This window comes from Dipodomys ordii, unplaced genomic scaffold (assembly GCF_000151885.1).
Source record: "Dipodomys ordii isolate 6190 unplaced genomic scaffold, Dord_2.0 Scaffold14, whole genome shotgun sequence".
Taxonomy (NCBI): Eukaryota; Metazoa; Chordata; class Mammalia; order Rodentia; family Heteromyidae; genus Dipodomys; species Dipodomys ordii.
The window spans coordinates 2,766,104-2,790,213 of record NW_012267230.1 but is presented as its reverse complement, the minus strand read 5'-3'; the positions used below and the strand labels follow the sequence as shown (position 1 = coordinate 2,790,213).

General features: G+C 39.2%; 1 protein-coding gene across 3 annotated transcripts in view; it reads right to left on the bottom strand.

The window, feature by feature from the left end:
• Tnrc6a (trinucleotide repeat containing 6A) overlaps positions 1–24,110 on the bottom strand; it is a 79,350-nt gene that overhangs the window by 39,822 nt on the left and 15,418 nt on the right. For 2 of the 3 annotated variants that reach the window (XM_013011602.1, XM_013011604.1), the window contains exons 2-3: positions 17,093–17,183; positions 9,932–9,953 (exon numbers count right to left, since the gene is read on the bottom strand). In XM_013011602.1, the coding sequence (XP_012867056.1) occupies positions 9,932–9,953; positions 17,093–17,155 (85 nt within the window). In that variant the 5' untranslated portion in view covers positions 17,156–17,183. The remainder of the gene's footprint in view (positions 1–9,931; positions 9,954–17,092; positions 17,184–24,110) is intronic. The other variant, XM_013011603.1, reaches the window with a different exon arrangement.

The window sequence follows — 24,110 nt, the reverse complement described above, 5'->3', positions numbered from 1 at the left end:
AGGGGCTGGGAAGGTGGCTCAGTGGTAGAGTGCTTGCCTTGCATGCCTGAGGCCCTGGGTTCGATTCCTCAGCACCACATAAGCAAAAAAGAAAAAAAGAAAATCAATGACTTCAAAAGTAAGCCCAGATTGTGGTATAACTCAAGTGACAGAGTGCTTCTCAAGCATGCATGAGGCCCTTGGTTCAGTACTTACTACTGGGGGGGGGGGGGGAAGGTGGGCAGAGGTATGGTTATTTAACCAATAAAACTGATTAACGTATTTTTTTCAATGAAAATGGGAAAAATAAGAAATGATTCTCTAAAACGAAGATATTCCTGTCTTTTTTTACTTTATAGGTCCTGGGGCTTGAGTTCTTGAGCCTGGGTGCAGTCCCTGAGCTCCTTTTGCTCAAGGGGCTCTACAACTTGAGCCATAGCACCACTTCTGGCCTTTTCTGTGATTAATCGGAGATAAGAATCTCACAGACTTTCCTGTCTAGGCTGATTTTGAACCACAATCCTCAGATGCCAGCCTCCTCAGTATAACTAGGATTATAGGCATGAGCCACCTGTGCTCTACAACTACTTTGAAAATCTAGGAAAGAATGGTATCAACAATGACATCCAAAAAGGCAGAAAATTTATTAGGCTAACTAACACAAATACACACAAAAAAGCTTCATGAAGGCACCCATAAGACAAAATAGTTTCATTCATCAATACTACTATTTTGTTTTCTACTTTTTAGAAATATCATCTTCACATGTTTGTTGCTGAGTAAAAGATAGAATAACAATATAATATTATCAACAAGTCAAATAAAATTTTAGGAATTCCAAAATTTGGGAACAAAGCCAAGAGGTATACATGGTACTAGGAATGAAAAAGGGAAATATCGTTTCAAATGCAGACATTCTGGAAAGACAAGAAAACATGAATAATCTATACCAATAAAACAGAAAAGCCAGCTAACATGTTTCTATAAAGGGGCAGGTAGGCATTATAAGGCATACACCTGTCATAACTACCCAACTCTGTCATTGTAACACAAAAACAACAATAGACACTAGGTAAAGAGATGGCTATTACTGTATTCCAACAAACTTTCCTATCTAAATCAGACTGTGGGCCATATTTGTCCTATGGGCTACAGTTTTCCAGTCTCTGCCTATAAAATATACTTTACCAAACAGACATAGAAAAATAGAAGACCCTGTAGAACGGCATAAGGTATTGAAAAAGTCCTCCAAGATTTATCCCTCTATCAAGGATCATGCCCAGATGACTTTACACAGATAAGCAGGTCAGGCAGGTGTTTACAAACACAAGACACAGGGAAAAAGCAGTGTATGTTACACACATGTGTCACCACAAAAAAATAAACTATTGCATTTCAGAACAAAAGACCACAAGTTCAAAGGGGCTAAGCTGGACATTAGTTCTATGATTTAGTGGCTGTGTGACCACAGCATTTTAGTTATTCTGTGCCTCTATTTCTTTCCTGTAAAATACTTACAGCCCATAGAGCGGTTGGGAGGTGTTAACAAGACAGTTGATGTATATAACTAAGAACAGCACCTAGCACAGTTCAGAGCAATAAATTACAGTGATTATTGCTATCATCTAAGAAAGGAGTGACAGATGATTTTTAGGTTTGGGTCCTGCAATCTAGATGAAAATCAAGTTTAGAAAATATGTAACAGTGCACAGTTTGGATGCTGTTAGATTTGTTACTAAAAACAGCAATTTTCAAACATTTCTGTCTCAGACTCCTTTATATTCTTAAAAATTAGAAGCTCCCAACAGCTGTGTTTACATTGAATTATCTCTATCATATTAGAAGCTTAAAGATACATTTAAAAATATTAATTAAAAAAGCATCACATGCTGGCATAGAGCCCCCCCCCACCTTAACCCAAACAAAATTAGTGTGAAGGATGTATGGAACGTTTTACATAGTTTTACATTTTTAAAAAATCTTTTCTACAATCTGGCCTGACAAAAGCAGGTAAGATTTTTACACATGCTTTGCCATCCAGTTTGTTGTCAAATTCTGAGTCTTCTTGTGAGTACAAAAATAGTCTGACCTCAGGAACTTAAGAGAATTTTTTTTTTTGGTCTTTTTTGTCGTGGTGGGGCTTGAACTCAGGCCCTGGGTGCTATCCCTAAGTTTTTTGTTCAAGGTTAGCACTCTACCAATTTGAGTCAGAGCTCCACTTTCAGTTTTCAGCTGGTAAACTGAAGATAAGAGTCTCTCAGACATTCTTGCCCAGGCTGGTTTCCCAAAAGCAATCCTAATATCTCAGCCTCCTGACTAATACATGCAATTCCTTAGATATTCATGCAAATGGATATATGGTTCTTGGTTTAAAAAACTTACATAAAATATGTCTACATGCAAAGCTCAAGTGGCTGAGTATTAGCAAGCAAGAAGCCCTGAGTTTAAACCCCAGTACTGTTAGGGGAAACAAATTTGGACTAGAAATACAGATTTAACACATACACAGAAAAAGTCATAAGAATTATAGGATAAGAAAAAAATGGAAAGACCCAAATTATAGCCTAAAGTAGCAGAAGAGGATGCCCAAAGAGCAAGTCAAGCTAGAGAGACAGAAAGGTGTTGATGGCCTTAATTAGTGGCTTATCTATGTAGGACCTTCCATCCATCCAATCCTTCTAGATAGAACCAGTCAATCAACAAGCCCAAAAGCTTCAAAGGAATCTTTGAATTTCTGAATTCCTGCATTTTAGGTACTTCTCAAATTTTTCTGAGACCTAATAGGTCTCCGGATCCCTGTCTCACTCACTCCGACACCTCTATTATCTACCCTCTACTTGCCCTAAATTATCTGTATCATAAAATCCCTTTTTAGACTTAATCTAAACTAATCATGACCTCTCTTAAAATTTTTCTAAATTTTCTAAATTTTTCTTCTCTTCCACTGCAGCACTTGTATTCTTCAAAAGGGTTTCATGGTCTTTCAAACTTTCCCTTTTGCCCCAAACACCCTGGCACCTTTTGTGTGTGTGTGTGTGTGTGTGTGTGTGTATCTTTCTATCCATATTCACTAGGAAACAAGAACAGAAATATTTAATGAGCAACAATTTGTCCTTGTTCATTGAAACTCTTAAAAAATCTCTCTCGAATCTTCCCCAACTCCCACTCCCTCTCCTCCTTCTCCCTCTTTCTCTTTTTATCAGTTGTGGGTGGGCCTGGGCACTGTCCCGTGCTCTTCAGCTCAAAGCTAGTGCTCTACCATTTGAGCCATAATGCTTCTGGTTTTCTGGTGGTTAATTGGAGATAAGAGTCTCATGGACGTTCCTGCCCAGCCTCTTGAGTAGCTAGGATTACACGCGTGAGCCACCAGTGCTAGGCATTACAAATCTCTTAATACTGCAATGGATGTGGTCAAAGTGCTGGCTTCTTCTTTCTCTTTCCTTTCCCACTGGCACTCTTAGTACCAAACACCATAACCCCTTAAGTCAACAATTCAAGAACTGAAGCATACATGAGATGACCTAAAGCACAGAACAAGGGAGAATGATACTGAGGTAGGTATTATGGAGTATAGCCTTTTTGCTTTGCTTTTTTGCCAGTCATAGAGCCTGGACACTGTCCCTGAGCTTCTTTTGCTAAAGGCTAGCACTCTACCACTTGAGCCACAGCATCACTCCTAGCTTTTTATGTTCATGTGGTACAAAGGAACTGAACGCTAGGCTTCATGCATGCCGGGCAAGCACTCTACCACTAAGCCATATTCCCAGTCCAGAGTATAACTTTCAAGATGTAGAATTAGGAGAAAAGAGAAGAGGGAGAAAAGAGACAGGGGATTATAATGCTAATTCATTAGTATGCCACTAAATAAATCAGTACTTTTATTTACTTATAAACAAAAAAAGATAAATCAGTAATTTTTAATAAATCTGTGCCTAAAGAAAACCTAGAGCCAGCCAAGAATATACAACAATATACAGTCAATATGAGAATACAGAAAAATCCTTTACTTGGCTCTAATATTAACCTGTCTCTAAAGCCAGAAATTTGTTTTTTCTTGGCTTGCTAGGCTGGCACTTTTGCCACTCGAGCCACACCTCTAGTCCTGCTTTTTTGTTGGCTATTCTGTAGAAGGAACCAGCCTGTGATGATCTTAAACCATTATGCTCTAGATCTCAGCCTCTAGAGTGTCTAGGTAATTGGCATGAGTCCCTGGCACCTGACTGGGGGATTATGCCAGGGCACTGTCCCTGAACTTTTTTGCTCAAGGCTGGAGCTCTACCACTTAAGCTATCTCTTCTTCTATCCTTTCAGTGGTTAACTGGAGGTAAGAGTCTCATGGACTTCCCTGCCCAGGCTAACTTCAAACCGTGATCATCAGATTTTAGCCTCCTGGGTAGACAGGATTACAGGTGTGAGACACTGATGCCCAGAAAAAACAAAAACAAAAAAACCCACAAAAAACAAAACCCTACCCATCTAGCTGTCTTGTCCTGGGGCTTCTTTTGCTCAAGGCTAGTGTTCTACCACTTGTACAACAGTGCCACTTCCGGCTTTTTCATGTTTTTGTGGTACTGAGGAATCGAACCTGGGATTTCATGCATGATAGGCAAGCACGCTACCACTAAGCCATATTCGTGTGTGTGTGTGTGTGTGTGTGTGTGTGTGTGTAAGCCATATTCATGTGCGTGTGTGTGTGTGTGTTTTAAAGAAGAATTAGTCAGCTAGTAAAGAAAGCACATACTCGTAAGCAGATTTTATTTTTGCTGTGATCCAACTCATTATTTCAGTTTAAACAGATGGACAAAATTGAACTGGTTGAGAAATTTAAAAATAAAACAAAACAAAGCCAAAAGCTACTGAAAGCAGCCAAAGATACTTAATTAGAGAAAAGAGTCTCATGGACTTTCCTGCCTGGGCTGGTTTTGAACCAGACCTCAGATCTTAGCCTTCTAAGTAGCTAGGATTATAGGCTTGAGCCATCAGCTTTCTAATATTTCTTATGTAAAAACTCAAATCTAAAAGCACTCCAAAAATAAAGGCTATGAATGCTCAAAATACATCGAAATTTTCATATTCAAGTGAAAAATCAAGAAAATAATCAACATAATACCCAGTTCTAAACATACCAAACTTTAAATATGTAAAGACACCGTTTTTTTTTTTATCAATTTACTACAGAAAATCATAGTAAGTGAACTTAACTTTGACTACCTGCAAGTTTACTAGAACCATTTAAATGCAAACCAGTCAAATCTTCTTTGGTTATTACCACCTAAAATATCAAGTTCCATACCCTAATAGCTGAAGAATTTACATTATTCCTATCCTTTAACAACTTAGCTTTGTGTCACAGCTTTTATAGTGGCTATATTGTATATCTTCTAAAATACTGGCAGAAATGACAGGTATATAAATAAAATGTTATTTTAGCACCCCCACATCACTGTAGTGGAATGAACTGCTAAATAGATCTCAAGGGCTGGGTGAAGTAGCTCACACCACTTCTAACTAGCTACACAGGAGGCAAGGATTGCAAGAACCATGATTCAAGGCTGACCTGGGCAAAAAGTTAGCCAGAGCTCATCTCAACCAACAAGCCAAGTATGGTAGTATAGCAGTGTACATTTGTGGTGCCAGCTACAATGGGAGATTTAGGATGATTATGAAGTTAGCCCCTGGGTAAAACCTCAAGACTATATTTGAAAAATAACTAAGGCTTTAAAAAGGGCTGAGGGCATGGCTGAAATGGTAGGCCACCCGCCCAGCAAGCAAGACAACATGAGGTCAAACTCCAGTACGGGGAGAACTGATGGACAGAAAATAAGTCATACATGTATTTTCATTTAAAGTACTAAAACAACGTCAAGGGTTAAACTATCAGATGAACACACTATTTATCAAATATTCCTAGAATATAGGATGCCTTTTAAGATTTCTTTTGGCCAACTTTAAATAGAAATACTAATCTCTCTTATTTTACTTTCTAGAGACAAGTAACATCATCAGGTGAGGCTCTTTGAAGAAAATTTGACATGAAAATGTCTGTTTTCAAGGCACTATTGCCTATTACTCCTACCACTCTTATGCTGCTCTAGAAGGCCTAAAATAATAGGACAGGAAAAACAAAAACAGTAAGACAGGAAAAATGAGGGATGGAAGGAGGGAATGTTATTCCCACCTAAGAGCAACAATTTGGAACTTTCCTATTTATCTTTCTTTGTATTAAGAAAATTTCTACCTTCTCAAATAAATGAAATTAAGCATTGTCAACAAAATTTAAAAAGTGAGCAGGTTACAAGTGGTTCATGCCATAACCCTAGCTACTCAGGAGGCTAAGATCTGAGGCTCTTGGTTCAAAGCCAGCCCAGGCAGGGAAGTTCTGCAACAAGCCAGAAATGAAGCTATGTCTCAAGTGGCAGGATGCTAGCCTTAAGCACAAAAAGCTCAGGGACAGTGCAGGATTGGCACACACAAAAATAAATAAATAAAAAATAGAAAGAGTACACTAAAGTCATTTAAGATACAGTGCTAGAATGCTTACTGAGAATAAAGGCTACTACCAAATAGCTAGTATAGGTGGTCTGGAAAATACAAAATGGTTGCTAATCCACTAATTCCTGCTAATTTTCTTATTAGCAAATAGTTTAGATGGTTGTTTGAAAACAGTATTTTAAAACTAACATGAATACAAGCTATTTTTATATAGACCTAAGTTTAAATATTTCCATTGAAATACAGCTCAAAATTAGATATAAAAACTAAATAGTTGGTTTTATCATGATATAATTAGATATTTCTGACTACCTTCATTAAGGATATTCAGGATGAAACATCCTATTAGCAAATTCTGCTCCTTAGCAATGAAGCAAGTTCTACTTTTTCTGTAGTACAGAATCTTCTAAATTTTTGTTGTTGTTGTTGCTAGTCGTGGAGCCTGAACTCTGGGCCTGGGCACTGTTCCTGAGCTCTTTAGCTCAAGGCTAGAACTCTACCACTTGAGCTACAGCACCACTTCTAGCCTTTTTTGCTTATGTGGTGCTGAGGAATCAAACCCAGGGCCTCACGCATGCCCGGCAAGCACTCTACCACTGAGCTACCTTCCAATCCCAGAATCTTTTAATTTTTTGCAGCAGTAAAATTTGAACTTAGGGTTTTGTGCCTGCCAGGCAGGCACTCTACCGCTTGAGCCACACCCTCAGCCCTCTTTGCTACACATATTTTTCAAACAAGATCTTGTGGTTTTATGCCAGGTCTCAACTACAATTCTACTTTTGCCTCTGGGGATCTCTGGTACAGAGGTGAGTTACCAATCCAAACCCAGGATCTTTTTCTTTTTCTTTTGTTTGGTCATGGGGCTTGAACTCTGGGCCTGGGCTCTGTCCCTCAGCTCTTCAGCTCAAGGCTAGCACTCTACCACTTGAGCCACAGCGCCACTTCCAGTTTTGGGGGTGGCTTATTGGAGATAAGAAGAGTCTCATCCTGCCCTGGCTGGTTTTGAACCATAATTGTAAGATCTCAGCCTCCTGAGTACCTAGGATTACAGGCATGAGCCACCACGCCTGGCGGATCTTCTTTTAGAGATGAAAAAGAATCCTTAATGCTTACAGTATGGCATTTCCTAAGTCTTTGGTTAATCTACTCTCAGTGAATCTTGTCTAGGTATGTAAGATTCAGAAAAGGCGGCTAATGAAAGATCTACTTTTCCTGTATGGGCACATTCTTCTGAAAAAAAGACTGCCACATGCACATTTACACAGAAAGATTACAGAATAAAACAGAATACCACAAGTCCCAGCAATTCCTCCTCTGAGTTTATGTCCAGAGATTTGATTAGCACCTTGTAGAAATATCTGAGTTTCTATGTCCTCTGTAGCCAAGACAAAGAAAATCTAAGTGTCTGCTCATACATGAGCTAGGAAACGGTGGCATGCATGCACATGTACACAAACATACAACAGAAGGTTCTCCAGTTTAAGTAAATAAATAAATGACATAGATAAAACTCAAGGAGATTACACTAAGTGACATACACCAGACAAGAAAATAAAATATGAGGCAGGCACCAGCTACTACCTACTTAGGAGGCTGAGATCTGAGGATCATGCTTCAAAGCCAGCTCAGGCAGGAAAGTCCACCAGATTCTTATCTCCAATTTCCAGCAAAAAGCTGGAAGTAGAGGTGTGGTAGAACTTGTAGAGCACTATCTTTGCATAGAAAAAGCTAAGGAACAGCACCCAGACCCGAAATTCAAGCCTTAGTACCTCTCCCCGCTACGTGCATCTAAGAGCCAAAACATAAAAATAAAATAGAATGAGGGCTGTGGCAGTAGCTCAATTTGTAGAATGCTTGGCTATAGCATGCATGAGGCCCTAAGGTCAATTTATAGCCCCATTATGAAAGAGAGGGAAAAAAAAGCTCCCCCCCCAAAAGAACAAACTGGTTTTTATCAGGGAAAGAGGTGAGAGATGAAGAAATGAAAGTCAAAGTGTACAAAGTTGCAGTTATGTAGGATGCTAAGTATAGAGATCTAATGAACATAATAAACAACTTTACTACTGTTTTAATAAAAACCTGAAAATCTGCACAAAGAAGAGTTAAATTTTAAGTTCTCTTTGCACCAAAAGATCAGACAATGATGTTAGATGATGGCTATGTTAATGTGCTCAAGTGTAGTGGCCACTTCACTATTTAGATTAAAAACAAAAACAAAAAACCAATGTGTGGGTCAAACCTACCCTCAAGAGTCCAGTTTGTAATTGTGAAAGCCCCAACACCACAGACATATACAGAGTGCCAATAACAATATACATTCCTAAGTGCCTTTCATACTTTCAGTCTAACAACCTCTAGAGTTGTGGAAAATCTAAAAGAATGAGATAACCCAAATATTGTTCATATTTTATATAAGGATGCAAAAAGATGATTTATATTTGGAAAAGATAAACAGTAGATCCTCAAAGATCATGCTGGAGGGGGAAAAAATCCATGGGTCAAGTGCCCAAATTTAGGATGGTTTACAAAATCCTAAGAAACTGGAAAAACAAAAAAGACCAATGGTAAGTGAAACAACTCATTAGGAGAAGAACCCTCAGAGGTTTAGAAAAGCTAAAAGGCACAATGAAGATAGTCAGTGCTTAAGGAATTGGATTAAAAAGGAAAACAGCAATGAGATGATAAAGATACAAATATGCTAGGCAGTATAAGAAAGGTAAGCTGAGAGCAGGGAAGCTGCATCTAATAGATGCCACCTTACGTAATGCTGACTGACCTTAAATAAAGATGGACAACACTTGAGTGCATATATGAGATGCAAAGCCCATATTTCTGACCTAGCTAAAAATCAAAATTCAGAGCATTGAGGCCTAATGAATTTCTGAGAACCTTGTATCTTTAAGTATGAAGCAGTTGACTACTGGAACAGTGAAGAAACCCAGATTCTGGACTGATGAGGAATCAGGCTATTTCTTCTTGCCCTGAAACCTGCTTAGGGTACTACTCAACCTGGTTCAATAACCACAGTCATCAATCTACTATGTAATCCAAGTAAAATAAAGAGATGGATGTCATTATCATGCCTTCAAGAAGAAATGGGTGCCAACAGCACAACAGAGAGCAAGAAATAAAGTAGGCAGAACCCCCAAAGGATGGAGTGGGGCTCTATGTAAGGCCTCGCACAGAAAGTTTTAAAATGGAGACCAAAAGGTATGAGGGCCTAAAGAGGCAAACTAAGAGTATATGAGGAAGTAGTTATTCAAGGAGGCGGCTTCAGAAACTGTACCCTAGATGTGGTAATAGATACCACAATAATCCACCAATGCCAATGACCTCACTGAAGAAGTCTGCTCTCACCTGTGGCACCTTCTTCTCTCCCATCCTGGAGATAAACAGAAATGTACATAAACAACCTCTTGCTTTAATGAAAAAAGAATAAAAAATAGCTTAAACAACGTACCTTTGATTTTTTGTTCAGTGGCCTAAAATAAAAACAAACAAACAAAAAACAATGTAAATATGAAACTGAAAGAAATGGATTGTTATGATAAAATGTTCATATATTAATCTAAGACATATACACTTTTATCAAAGAACTCCATTAGATGAACTGCATAAGAAAAGATGCAAACAAAGCATGCTTTTCCCACTGTTTGTGGTACTACCTATTAATGAAAAGGCTTTGCAATTTTTCTTTAGACACAAAACATAAGACATTATACAAGCATATAATTTCTAAGTGGGAGTGGTACTTTTTTCATCATTAATTTAAAACTGATTTTCATCAATTTCCACCTTTGCATATTATGGGTATAATAGATTTTCACATTTAAATGGCCTCAAACATTTACCAAGATGAGCTAAATTTTCTGTAAGCAAAGTTTCATATCATTCCTGTGGCCAAATTAGTAACAAATATATCTCCTAGAGGCTAAGTTGCCATTGCTATGAAATATAGTGCACATTTCAATAGTTGTAAGGGAGATTTCCTACTAATGTGTCACTTTGCCATTTCTAACAATTCATTCAAATGGCTGCCCAGAAGTGAAGCTTTGCTTTTGACTGGTGCATGTGCCATCCTAAAGTTTATGCTGTCCTCTGACAACACAACCCAGAGAGGTTGCTGTAAGATGTGTCTGTCGGGGGGGGGGGGGGAGGCGTAGAAAGCTGCAAAAATTATTTGGCACATTGAAAACATAATGATAGTGACAACAACAACTGGTGGTTCACACCTGTAATCTTAGCTACTCAGGAGGCTGAGATGTAAAGATCATGGTTCAAAGCCACCACCGGCAGGAAAGTCCATGAAACTCTTACCTTCAATGAACCAAAAGCCAGAAGTGGAGCCATGTCTCAAGTGGTAGAGTGCTAGCCCTGAGCAAAAAGGCTTAGGGACAGACTCCAGACCCTGAGTGCAAGCCCCAGGACTGGCAAAAAAGTAAAAAGACAAAGAAAACAAAGGGCTGGGAATGTGGCTTAGTGGTAGTGTGTTTGCCTAGTACGCATGATGCCCTAGGTTCGAAAAACTGGAAGTGGAGCTGTGGTTCAAGTGGTAGACTTGAGCAAAAGAAGCTCAGGGACAGTGCCCAAGCCTGAGTTCAAGCCCCAGAACTGGCAAAAATAAATAAATAAAACAAAAAACTAGCTTGTAGGACACAGATACAATGGTATTACTAAAACTCAAGACCAAATCAGAAACAAATTTAACTTTCTGGAGGCTAAGTGACCATTCTAGTTAAATAAGCAACATTTAAGTATTAGTAACTGGGAAGAGGTAACTAGTTCACATGTCCCACCGCCTCATAATCCTAGCTACTCAAAAGGCTAAAATCTGAAGCTAGCCAGGGCAAGAAAGTCTGTGACACTATCTTTAGTTAACCACCAAAAAGCCTAAAATGATGGAGTTGTAGCTCAAGTGATAGAATGCTGTCTCAGGACAGGCACCAAAAAAAAAAAAGTTAATCTGGTTCATCTCACTTATTTGCTAAATCAGAGGCAGCACCTAGTCTAGAGCCCAGGAGTGCTGAATAAGATGAGTTTTAAAGAATGAGATGAGTAGGGTAAGAATACCTCAACACCTTAGACATAAATTTCAGCTCTAGCCTAGCCACAGAACTGCTGAGTGTAATCCTTCCAGGGGAAAGAAGGTCAAAGTATCTAAAAGTAAATTCGACTAAACTTGAATTTGGTATGCCTTCACCATAAAACCTGTAAAAATCCCTTCAACTCTTAGCACAGTAACAAAAGGAAAACTATGAATGTTGAAACATTCTCAACCTAGAAAGATCCAATTTATACTACTGCTCTCCCAGCCCTCAACCATGATGTGCTTTCTAGGAACTACAATTACACGCTTAAAGCTTACCCTAAATTATACCTCTATAATTAACCTATTTTTCAACCTCCTCTCCCTCATTACAGTTTCCTTAACATCCCTTGCAGAAATGTCTTCTCAAACAGAAGCTAGAGAGAAATCCATGTTACCTGCTACTAGTGCTGCTCCTGTCCTTTAAAGGCAGGAACCTTCATTCTCAAGTGCACTAGCAAACTTTTCTAAAGCTTAGGATTTAAAAAAATAAAATTAAAAAATTCTTAGATGTGAACTCGAAAAAAAGGAGTTACAGCTTTTTCAGAGAAAGTTTCCAAGCAGGATGAATTAAAAATGAAGTTATTGGGGGGAATGGAGCTTAGTGGCACAGTGTGTGCCTAGCATGCATGAGGCCCTGAGTTCAATTCCTCAGTACCACATAAACAAAAAGTTAAAAAAATTAAAAATAAAGTTATCCATTCAGTGATCTCCATATTATCTAGATATGTACTGGAGCTGAAATATGATAAAGACCACACAACTTTGGTATAAAAATTATTTAGAGGGCTGGGAAGGTGGTTCAGTGGTAGAGCGCTTGCCTTGCATTCATGAGGCCCTGGGTTCGACTCCTCAGCACCACATAAGCAAAATGGAAAAAAAAAGCCGGAAGTGGTGCTGTGGCTCAAGTGGTAGAATGCTAGCCTTGAGCTGAAGAGCTGAGGGACAGCAACCAGGCCTAGAGTTCAGGCCCACGACTGGACCCAAAAAAAAAATTATTTAGAGAAAAACTAAGTATTTAAGTTTATATCTAAATAATAGACAATAAGAAAAACTATCACGGTTAAAATACGGTACTGAATCTTAATGAGATCTAAAAAGAAATTGTATTATCTAGTTTTTTAAATTAGAAAATAACCCACATATAAATAAGAACTTCTGTCTTTAAAAGATCCCAGTGGTACTGGGCAACAGTGGCTCATGCCTGTAATCCTAGCTACTCAGGAGGCTGAAATCTGAGGATCATGGATCAAAGCCAGCCTAAGCAGTTAACTCCCTGAGACTCCAATGAACTACCAAAAATCTGGAAGTAGAGCTATGGCTTACATGGTAGCATGCTAGCCTTGAGGAAGGCTGAGGGGGGGAGGAGGGGAGAGGTGGAAAGAAACCTCAGGGTCAGCACCCAGGCCGAGTTCAAAGAGATCCCAGCGGTTACTAGAACAGTTAAATTACATTTCTGTAGTCATAGCATAAGATCTATGTATGCCCTTTTACAAAAATGACCATAATATATTATTTCCTAATTTAAAAGTTGACCTTAAGATGGAAAAAAGTATAACCAAAGTGCAAGACAAAGTTGTGCATTAAAGGGGAAAGTAGCCGAGTGCCAGTGGCTCATGCCTGTAATCCTAGCTACTCAGGAGGCTGAGTTCAAAGCCAGCCCAGGCAGGAAAAGTTTGTGAGACTCTTATCTCCAATAAACTGGAAGTGGTGCTGTGACTCAAGTGCTAGAGCACTAGCCTTGAGCTGAAGAGCTGAGGGACAGTACCCAGGCCCAGAGTTCAAGCCCTGCGACAGACAAAAAAAAAAGGGGGGGGGGAGGAGTAAGTCATGGTGAGTAGTTTTGAAAAAGCAGCTGGTTCTACTCTGCTGATTAGATTCCTTAACACTGAAAAAGAACAAATTACAAGAGATAATAGAATTTTTACAGAAATGAAAGTATAGAGAGAGAGAGAAAGAGAGAGACACTATATAAAACAGGCAATGTCAGAAGTTTGTGTTCTGGCATCTATGAAAATAGATGTGACCACCTGATTTCATGTAGATGTCTGTCATTTTCCTGCAAACACCTGCTAGCTCCTATTAGTGTCAGAAGAAAAGCTCCAGGAGGCATGTCAATCTATGGAAAGTGTGGGAATTTGAGCTAGTTTCCTTGTTTCTTTCTTTCCTTCCTTCCTCCCTCGCCTGTCTGCCTGCCTTCCTTTACTTCCTTGCTTGCTTGCTTCCTTCCTTCTGTCAGTACATCCATCCATCTGTCCCCCACTTGCCCATTTCATAACTAGAATGTCAGCTATCCTTACTTCACCAATTGACTGTATTCAAATTTAGTTGTAAGCTGGTATTCTGAAAATTGGAGAAGAGTCTTCTTGACAGTACCAGCTTATACTACTGAAATTAATGTTTATTTGAGGCACTAAACTTTACTTAATATTGTGGTCAGCATATGTGTTGATGGGATACACAAAAACACCTTCTTGATGCTGAAGAGCTGGCAAGAATATTCTTTCTTTTGGTCGGTCGTGGGGCCTGAACTCTGGGCCTGAGCGCTGTCCCTCAGCTCTTCGGCTCAAGGCTAGCACTCTACCACTTGAGCCTCAGCCCCACTTCCAGCTTTTTCTGCTTATGTGGTTGAGGAATTGAACCCAGGGCCTCATGCATGCAAGGCAAGCACTCTACCACTGAGCCACCTTCCCAGCCCAAGAATATTGTTATCTCTCATCCTGTGATGAGGTCCCAATAGAACTTGGTAGGAATAATCATGGGAAGAAGCTGGAAAGAGTATGAAGATCTGTCTCTTCAGAAATAATCTCCATTCAGGTGCTATCTACAAACTTACTCTGAGCACATATAAAGTACCAACTTTACTGACTCGGTGACTTAGAAACTCGGTCATGAGCCAGGCGCCAGTGGCTCATACCTATAATTCTAACTACTCAGGAAGCTGAGATCTGAAGAGGAAGGTTCTAAGCTAGTCCCAGCAGGAAGGGCTATGAGACACTAATCTCCAATTAACCACTAGAAAACCTGAAGTGTTGTTGTTGCTCAAGTAGTGGAGTGCTTGCCTTGAGCTGTAGAGCTCAGAAACAGAGCCCAGACCTAGAGTTCAAGACCCACAACCAACAAAAAAAGAAAAGAAAAGAAAAGAAGGAAGGAAGGAAGGAAGGAAGGAAGGAAGGAAGGAAGGAAGGAAGGAAGGAAGGAAGGAAGGGAGAGAGAAAGAAACTTGGTTATGAAAGGATCTAAGGATGAATCTTAATTAGAGCCATTATTGTTCTAACTTAAAAATTATGCCTACAAAAACATAATCTTCAAAGAAAACATTCTAGTGAGACATCTTCCTTTCTTAGGAATTTTCTCAGTGAACATGAATTCCAACCAAATACATTTAAATATGCCTTCAACTTCTTCTCCAGCCATTTCTTATATATTCTGACTTACTAGCTAAACCCTGATTAAACTCCTTAGAACCAACAGGGCCTAATGCAATACTCAAACACTATACAATTCTATAAAGTGCACCCAACATCCTCCTGCATTACCTCAAAAGACCTTTTTATTGGGCAAATGGCCTTCTTCAATCTTAAGACTTATAAAGGACACAACTCTTTCACAAACTCTGTGTAGAAAACACTGACCAGCGCAGACTCACATAAACAAGCCCTCATCAGGGACTTAAGACCTCAAACAGTGCCAAAAGTCTACCCAACTCTACCTATAATATACCCCTATGTTTTCCTTCCTGGTGGCCTGTGAAAGCATCTAAAATTATATGCCAGCTCAACTGTCAGCTCTACTCATTGCACAGTTTCCTCAAAAGCCCTGTGCCTCCCCTAGCCTTGCTAATGTCACCCTAAGCTCAGTAATATGCAGAGCTAAATTACTGATCCCCTCCCCTCCCTTTCTGAGTGAATGCTCCCAACTGTACTGAAGTCACTCAGACTGGGCTCTCTCCCTTCCCATCTTTTAAGCAAAACTATGGGTTATTATTTTTGATTTTCAAATTTTATATTTGCAAGTATTTCAGTGTTTTCAGTCTATTTTAGCTAAATTTAAACTACAAATTTTAAAAATCAGCTAGGGTACCAGATAAAAAGGGAACATTTTGTTGATGTAGTTCTGATTCCTTTCAATCAATTCCAGCATTTCTACACTGCGAACTTATGTTTCCCTATTAGAACACCTTCAATGCTTTCCCCATGGTTAGATCTCACAAAGAATCTATGCTACCACCATCTTTTCCTATCTCAGTAGTTATTTCTACCTGGCCCCTCCCATTCAGAACCCATACTTTTAACATGTGTAAGATATAAGATGCTTTGTTCTGAGTTTACTTTGCTTGAGGTCCTTTTGTACTTGGATCCCTACTCATCTAATTTCTATCCTAGGCAAATTTCCTGTCAAACTGTCAATACAACTCTCACAGTGCCTCAACAGTTCCCCGTAAAAACAAAACTACCCACCATAGCTTTGTATCTTGAATTTTACCCATTTATATAAAGTGATGGTAAATATGTGGTTATAATCTATACCCAATTCCTAAAATGGTGTATGTATTTAAAATTTTAAGTAAAAAAATTTCACAATAACAAAGAAATGGAACAGTAACTCACTGAATCTTATAGTAAAGTCCTTTCAAGCTTGATATAATATCATTGGCCTTTAGTTTAATAACTTGTAGTGTTGTTAACGGTTTTAGTATTGTTCAGTTTTTGGATTTTTTGTTTGTTTGTTTTTTCTAAGACAGGGTCTTGCTGTATAGTCTAGGCTAGCCTAGGACTCACAATTCTCCTGTGTAGCCTCCTGAGTGTAGAGATTACAACTATGCACCACCAAGCCATCTGTAATTTTATAATTAAAGGCATAGTCTTTTAGCCTTAACTCAAAATGCTTTATTGCTGCTTCTTATACTGCACTACTATTCTACAATAAATAATGTCGTAGGCTTATTTTAAAGTAACTAAATCTAAACTACAGATTTCAAAAATCAGCTCAGGTACTACATAAAAAGGAAAACATCATATTGATACTTTATTCCCCATAATATCTATTTGCCTCTCCTTAAATGCTGTATTCTTGTATTACTTTATTTTCTTCTATGTATAATCAACATTATTTATTTAATTCAACCTTCACTTTACAAAATATTAAGGAGACTAAGGCCCAGGGAGGTTAAATAAAATCTAAGATCACACTACTCTTTTGTGCTGTATGAAAAAATGAGGGTTTAAATCCTGTTTGTAAAGCTACAAATTCCACACTCTAGCCACTTACAAAATTTTAAGTGGGAACACCTTATAAATTCTTAGAAATAGCTAACTGAAAAATAACTACATAATATACTTACCTTTGAAAAATTATTGGCAGCATTATATATTAAATTGTGCACATCAAGCTACTTTATATGCATATTCAAAAACATTTAAGTATTAAAATAAACCTTCACTGAGTTTAGAATAAATCTAATGCTTTATAACAATCAGATTTGAGTAACCTTCATCTATAGTTAAACTGATTAACACAAAGTTTATCACATACCACCTTCTTTTGAGCAGCTTCCTTCTTTTTCTTCTCGTCTTTTTTCTTTTTCTTTTCTTCCATCAACTGTTCTTCTTCTTGCACTAAATCCCTGAACCACACAGTTGCAATTAACTTTCCCAAAAATGTATTAAGAAATAAAAATAATGTGTACACAGGTTTATTTTCACTTTATAACAAATTAAGACAGGACATGCATTTAAAATGCAGCTTGAAACCTAAATCTTACTACATAGCTACTACAAGAAACAATTCACTTCCTTTAATAAAGCTTTCCTCCTCATAAGCACTGTTTTGTCCTTTTTTTCTCTTCAAGAAGACAACCTAAAATTACCAAATGTTACACTGGGAAACAAGAAATTCTCTCCAATTGTAGAATGTAAACAACATTTGGTAAGCTAGTTACTTTATTACTGGTGCCAATTATCAACTAGCAGCTAATGGTGATGACTGGGACCTCCCTCATAATCTTCTGTTTAGATATCTGGGGGTATCTTTGGCTTGCTATGCTCCAAACAGGTTCTGTTATTAATACACACACACACACACACACACAATTCTCTCTCTCACACACACACTCACAGTCTCACACACATACACACAGACACAAATTCTATCTGCATTGCTGGGGATCAAATCCAGGGCCTTGCACATGCTAACTACACTAACTATACCCCAGACATTTTTACAATACAAATTATTCATAAATAGACTGCATATATTTCAGCATTTTAATAATAATTTCATTTTATAAACATCCCAAATGAATCATTTCTTGGGAAATAACGTGCTACTTATGTAAGTCTAGCTCTTTGAAATCTCAAATACCCCACATTGACAACAGAACCTTTGGTTGAGGATTTCAAAATGTGACTGTCTCCTTCCCCTGAACCTACTCAGGTGTGGTGTGTGTAACTGCCATCCCCTCTAGTAGAGTAGAGTTTTAGAGAGGCTCCTAGATCAAAAGAGTGAGAAGAGGTAACAAGGTGAAAAGATTACCTGAGGGATTGAAAGGCTATATAGTGCTACTCCATCCCATCTACACACTTCCCATCACAAGTAGCTGCTGCTTTTAAACCAAACCTAAATCTGCAGGACACCCTGCAAGAATGTGCATGACCCAGATGAAGTCAGCGTTTGAGGAGACTCCTGGTCTTCCCTCCCTCAGGCCCTCAGGGAGCCATACCCATCACCCAATGTACCAGCTGTCTTATTTAGGTAGGAGTCTTCTTTCTGGGGACACAAGTCCATGTAAAGGTGAAGGAAACTCATTCTGGCTACCTACCCCCGTTACCCTAGAATCTAGAAACTAAACTTCATTTAAAAATTTTAAAAACCAACCACCAAACCCCTCAGATATTTGAAGAAAGCCATCACATACAAAACAATAGCTGGCTCTGTCACCTGAGGAAGCTTTCCAAAGAGGACAAGGAGATTTAGGATACCACCTACAAATTAGGAATGAAAACCATTTGTTACAAAGGGATGGTAGTGGGGATGCAGCAGAAGTTAAAATCAGAAAGGTAGACAAGTCCATAAGAAACTGGAAGGAAACCTACATTAGATGTGTGCTGCAATAAATAAGCTTAAAACAAAAATAAGTTAGCTGGGTGCCGGTGGCTCACACCTGTAATCCTAGTTACTCAGGAGGCTGAGCTCTGAGGATCTCAGTTCAAAGCCAGCCTGAGCAGAAAAATCTGTGAGACTCTGATCTCCAATAAACCACTAGAAAACCGGAAATGGCACTGTGGCTCAAGCGGTAGAGCCTCAACTTGAGCTGAAGAGCACAGGGCCAGTGCCCAAGCCAAGAGTTCAAACCCTATGACCAACCAAAAAAAAAAGTTTGCTTTTATGATGCGATATTGAGAGGAGATGCAAGCAGACAGTGAAAGATAAAAAGTGGCATTATGTAGAGTTGACAATAATTAAGTAATACCCATGAATGCTAAAATTAGTCAAAAGTATAGGATAACTTGCAGTCTCTTGCCTTTTGTGGATCTGTCATGTTGCTATCGGAGAAGCCTGACAGATTTACCCAATGTACCATGTCTCAATCCTCTGTAGGGTGTAGGATTGCTAGACATGACCATGTGCGTTCCCCAAAGTCGGAAAGCATGAAAGCAGCAGGTAATGGCTGCAACTTTAAATCCCGTAACTCCTATTTCTTGCATGGGGAACAGGATATGTTTCTCTTTCTCCTTACTTTAAAAACCTTGTTTTACTAAAATAAACCCTGTTAAACTTTCACCCTGTAAAACTCTCCTTTTGGTGAGCCACTCTTAAAATTCTTTTCATGTGATCTCAAGGGCCTGTGGTTTTCTGTGGAAACTGGGAGGCAGTCCTATTCTATTCTCTGGTGCCAGTTTACTTTCTTCATATTAAAACTGGGGATAAAGCTGGGCATGGCAGTGCATACCTGTAACCCTAGCACTTGGAAAGCAGGACTATGTAGCAAGATCCATCTAAAATAAAATGGGGTGAAGGAGTGGGAAAAGCACCCAAATGCCTAGTCATGAACCCATCTCAGCAGCATCTCAAAGACCATCTACCCCTGTGTTTATACATCATCATCAGTGTTACTGCTTCTTGCACTCTTATTCCACTATTACTCCATGAGGTGTTATCAAGTTCCCTAGGACTTTTTTCTCCTTTCTCAAATTTTAAAGGTTCTTGTTGACATTAGTAAGTGTCTTCCTTGGGCTGGGAAGGTGGCTGAGTGGTAGAGTGCTTGCCTCGCTGCATGAGGCCCTGGGTTTGATTCCTCAGCACCACATAAGCAGAAAAGGCCAGAAGTGGTGCTATGGCTCAAATGGTAGAGCACTAGCTTTGAGCTGAATTGCTGAGGGACAGCGTTCAGGCCCAGAGTTCAGGCCCCACGACCGACAATAAAAAATAATAAATAGATAAATAAACGCAGAGAGGGCTGGGCACTGGTGGCTCACAATTATAATCCTAACTACTTAGGAGGCTTAGATCTTAGGATCATGGTTCAAAGCCTGCCTGGCAGGAAAGTCCAAGAGACTCTTAGCTCCAACTAACCACCAGAAAGCCAGAAGTAGAGATGTGGCTCAAAGTGGTAGAGCACTAGCATTGAGTAAAAATGTTCAAGGACAGTGTCCATGTCTTGAGTTCAAGCCCCACGACCAATGGCAAAAAACCAAAAAAGCGAGATAGGGAGGAATATATACCCATAACTGCCTGTGTGGGAAGACCCTGAAGCACTCAAGGCATGAACAGTGTCTGTGGATGTGTGGTGATGGTAGGAACTAATTTAATGGGAGATGAGGAGAAGAGCAATCTGTCACTGTTTAAACCTTTTGTACATTTCTTTTCTTTTTTTCTTTTGGTCATGGGGCCTGAACTCTGGGTCCAGGTGCTGTCCCCTCAGCTCTTCCGTTCAAGGCTAGTCCTACCACTTGAGCCACAGCGCCACTTCCAGAACAGAACCGAGGGCCTCATGCATGCAAGGTAAACACTCTACCACTGAGCCACCTTGCCAGCCCTTCCATTTCTTAAACATGTAAATAACTTCAAAAATTAAGCAAATTAAAAATGTGGCTGGACAGCAGTGGTTTACTACTGTAATCTTAGCTACCTGAGAAGCTGAGCTGGGAGGAAAACAACCACTGCAAAAAAATAAGTAAATAAATTTGACTAGAGGTGACTCAACAGTAGGGTACCTAGCTTTTTGATGATTAATTGGAGGTCAGAGTCTCACAAAGCCAGACACTGGTGGCCTGCCATCCTAGTCAGGAGGCTGAGATCTGAGGATTACGATTCAAAACTAGTCTGTGTAGGAAAGTCTATGAGGCGCTCATCTTCAGTAAACGACCAAAAATTGCAGAAGTGGTGCTGTGGTTCAAGTGGTACAGTGAGTGTCGTGAGGCAAAAGCAGCTAAGGAACAGCACCCAGGTCCCAAGCTCAAGCCCCAAGACTGCCCCCACCAAAAAAAGAAAGCCTCACAATTTTCCACTCAGGCTGGCTTTGAACCCTGAGCCTCAGATTTTTGATCTGTTGATATAATTAACTGTATTATTAAATTCTCTAAGATCAATAGAGCTTGCATTTATAAGTATAAACCTAACTCAAAATATTTTTCAATGAATTACTGTATTTTTTTCTAGAAAAAAATTAAAAGGTAAATTAAAACTATTTTCTATTTTACCAATTTGGGGGGGGGGTTGCTGGTCCTGGGGCTTTAATTCTGAGCCTGGGCACTGTCCCTAAGCTTCTTTTGCTCAAGGCTAGCACTCTACCACTTGAGCCACAGAGCCATTTCCAGCCTTTTGTTTATTTGGTGCTGAAGAATCAAACCCAGGGCTTCATGCATGCTACCCAAGCAACTCTACCACTAACCTACATTCCCAGTCCTATTTTTACCAATTTTATTGGCATAAAATGTCCAAGAATAAGTCATGGCAGAAATAAAAATTAAGAAAACTCAGCCAAGTGCCAGCAGCTCACGCCTGTAATCTTAGCTACCCAGGAGGCTGAGATCTGAGAACCATGGTTTGAAGACAGCCCAAGCAGAGAAATCCCTGTGGGACTCTTATCTGCAATAAGCTACTCAAAAAAAGCCAGAAGTGGTGCTGTGGCTCATGGGAGAGTGCTAGCCTTGAGCACAGAGACTCAGGGACAGTGGTTAAGCCGTAAGTGCAAGCCCCAGACCAGAAAAAAAAATTTAGAAAACTTATATTATGAGGGGGTATAAAAACTATTAAAATCTTTTGGTCAAGTGTTACGGTATGTACCTATAATCCCAACTCTACAGGAGTGATAGAGGGATAACCTAGAGTTTGAGGCCAACCTGAGCTATGTAACAGCAAGACCTTGTCTCAAAAAACCAAAACCATAAGATACTAAAACAAGAACAATCTCTTGTAAAGTATAATCAAGTGTGGCTTCAATTAATCATATTATACATATTCTACACAGCCACTGCATCTGTAAAGATGTATTTTATAGCAATAAAGCACTAGTACACAGCTGTCCTAGTCCACATAGCTAAGAGCAGAGAAACGGAATGTCCAGTAGTAAAAAGAATGGCTTTGCACTGTTTACAATAGATATGCAAACAACCCAGATGCTCCACTACAGATGACTGGATCCAAAAACTGTGGTACCTACACACAATGGAATATTATGCAGCCATTAGAAAGGACAAAATAATGGCATTCACATAATGGATGGAATTAGAAAAAATCATTTGAGAGAGGTAAGCCAAGAGCAGAGACAAACAGCACAAAATGTAAGGAGATATGACAAAGTAAACAGGACTAGAGAAACAAAGGACCGCCACTCATCTTGTTCTATCATTACTAAATGACACCATGCTGCTGACCACATATATGGTATATATGCGCACATCTGAGGGAAACTAGGAGGAAACAGAAACAGAGGAAACGGGAAAATATACAACAGAGAGACCCATCAGCTGCACTGGACATTGATGAAAATGAACCAAGCAACTCAAGGGCAGTGATGGGAGGGAGGGAATGAGAGGGATAGAGGGAACAAAAAGGAAAGAAATGTATGTATCACCCGATGCGGAAGAAATAGCTGTACTGTCAAAGCTCATAGAATTCACAAACTTTATAGACCACAATAATGACAATTTGCCTCATGAAGGTTAGGATGTCTCTGTGACTTTAAGTATCACTATGTCACAATACTATGAAATTTATGTAATCACTTAATCACAATATAAAATTTTTTTTAAAAAATGGGTTTGTGCTCCCTCTTACTCTCCCAGAACAGATAAACTTAGAAAGCAGTATAGAGGTTCATCAAATGACTAAACATAGAGCTTCCCTATGAGCCATCAACTCCACTCCTGGGCATTTATCCAATAGACTACAAACATGGTCACACTAAAGCTACCAGAACAACCATGTTCACTGCAGCATTGTTTAATGTTTAACCATAGCCAAGATATGGAACCAATCCAGATGCCCCTCAGAAGACAAGAAAATGGGGTACATATAATCAATGGAATACTATGCTTCCATCAGAAAGAATGCTATTGTACCATTTGTAAGGAAATGGAAAAACTTGGAAAAAATTATGTATTAAGTGAAGTAAGCCAGACCCAAAGAAACGTGGGCTACACAGGTTCCCTCATTTTGTTGTAACTAGAATGTGCCTATAAATCTACAAGTAAACACACTAGATGGTAGAAAAAAAATACATTTGAACATGATGAATTATACAGGACTCTAGACATTCATACAGTGTGACCAAAGGAGGATATTCTTAGGAGAGGGTCATCAAGTCTCAATAGCCATTTACATATGATCATATAAAATGATGTTTGTTGAAATGAACTATAAGAAATGGAAACAAGGTCTTTTTGTTATTTTGTTTTTACTTATTTATTTCTCCTTTGTCACTGTTTTTGTTTTCTGTACCTTTTTAATTATATGTTTCCTACCACCCTCCCCCCTTTCTGTCTGTATACCTCAGTGTAAAGACATGGGAAAACCCTCTTGAACTAGAAACAGAAAAAGCACTAACCTCACAAATGTTAAGTTCTTAAATTGTTTTTTGAAAGCACAATTCAGAACTGGACAATGGAGGCTCACATCTGTAATACTACCTACTCAGGAGGCTGAGACCAGAGGATCAAAGTCCAAAGATGGGCAGAAAAGTTCACGAGACTCTTATCTCTAATTAACCACTCAAAAATAGAAAGTGAAGCTGTGGCTCAAAGTGGTAAGAGTGCCAGCCTTGAGGAAACAAGCTCAGGGACAGGGCCTAGGCCCTGAGTTCAAGCCCTACAACCAACAACAAAAATACACTTCTGGCCAGGTACCGGTGGTTCATACCTGTAATACTAGTTACTCAGGAGACTGAGCCTCTTTTGCTTGAGGCTAGCATGCTATCACTTGAGCCACAGTTCCACTTCTTTTTGTGTGATTAATTACAGATAAGAGTCTCACAGATGTTTCTGTCCAGGCTGGCTTCAAATGGCCATCCTCAGATCTCAGTCTCCTGAGTAGCTAGTGTTACAGGCATGAG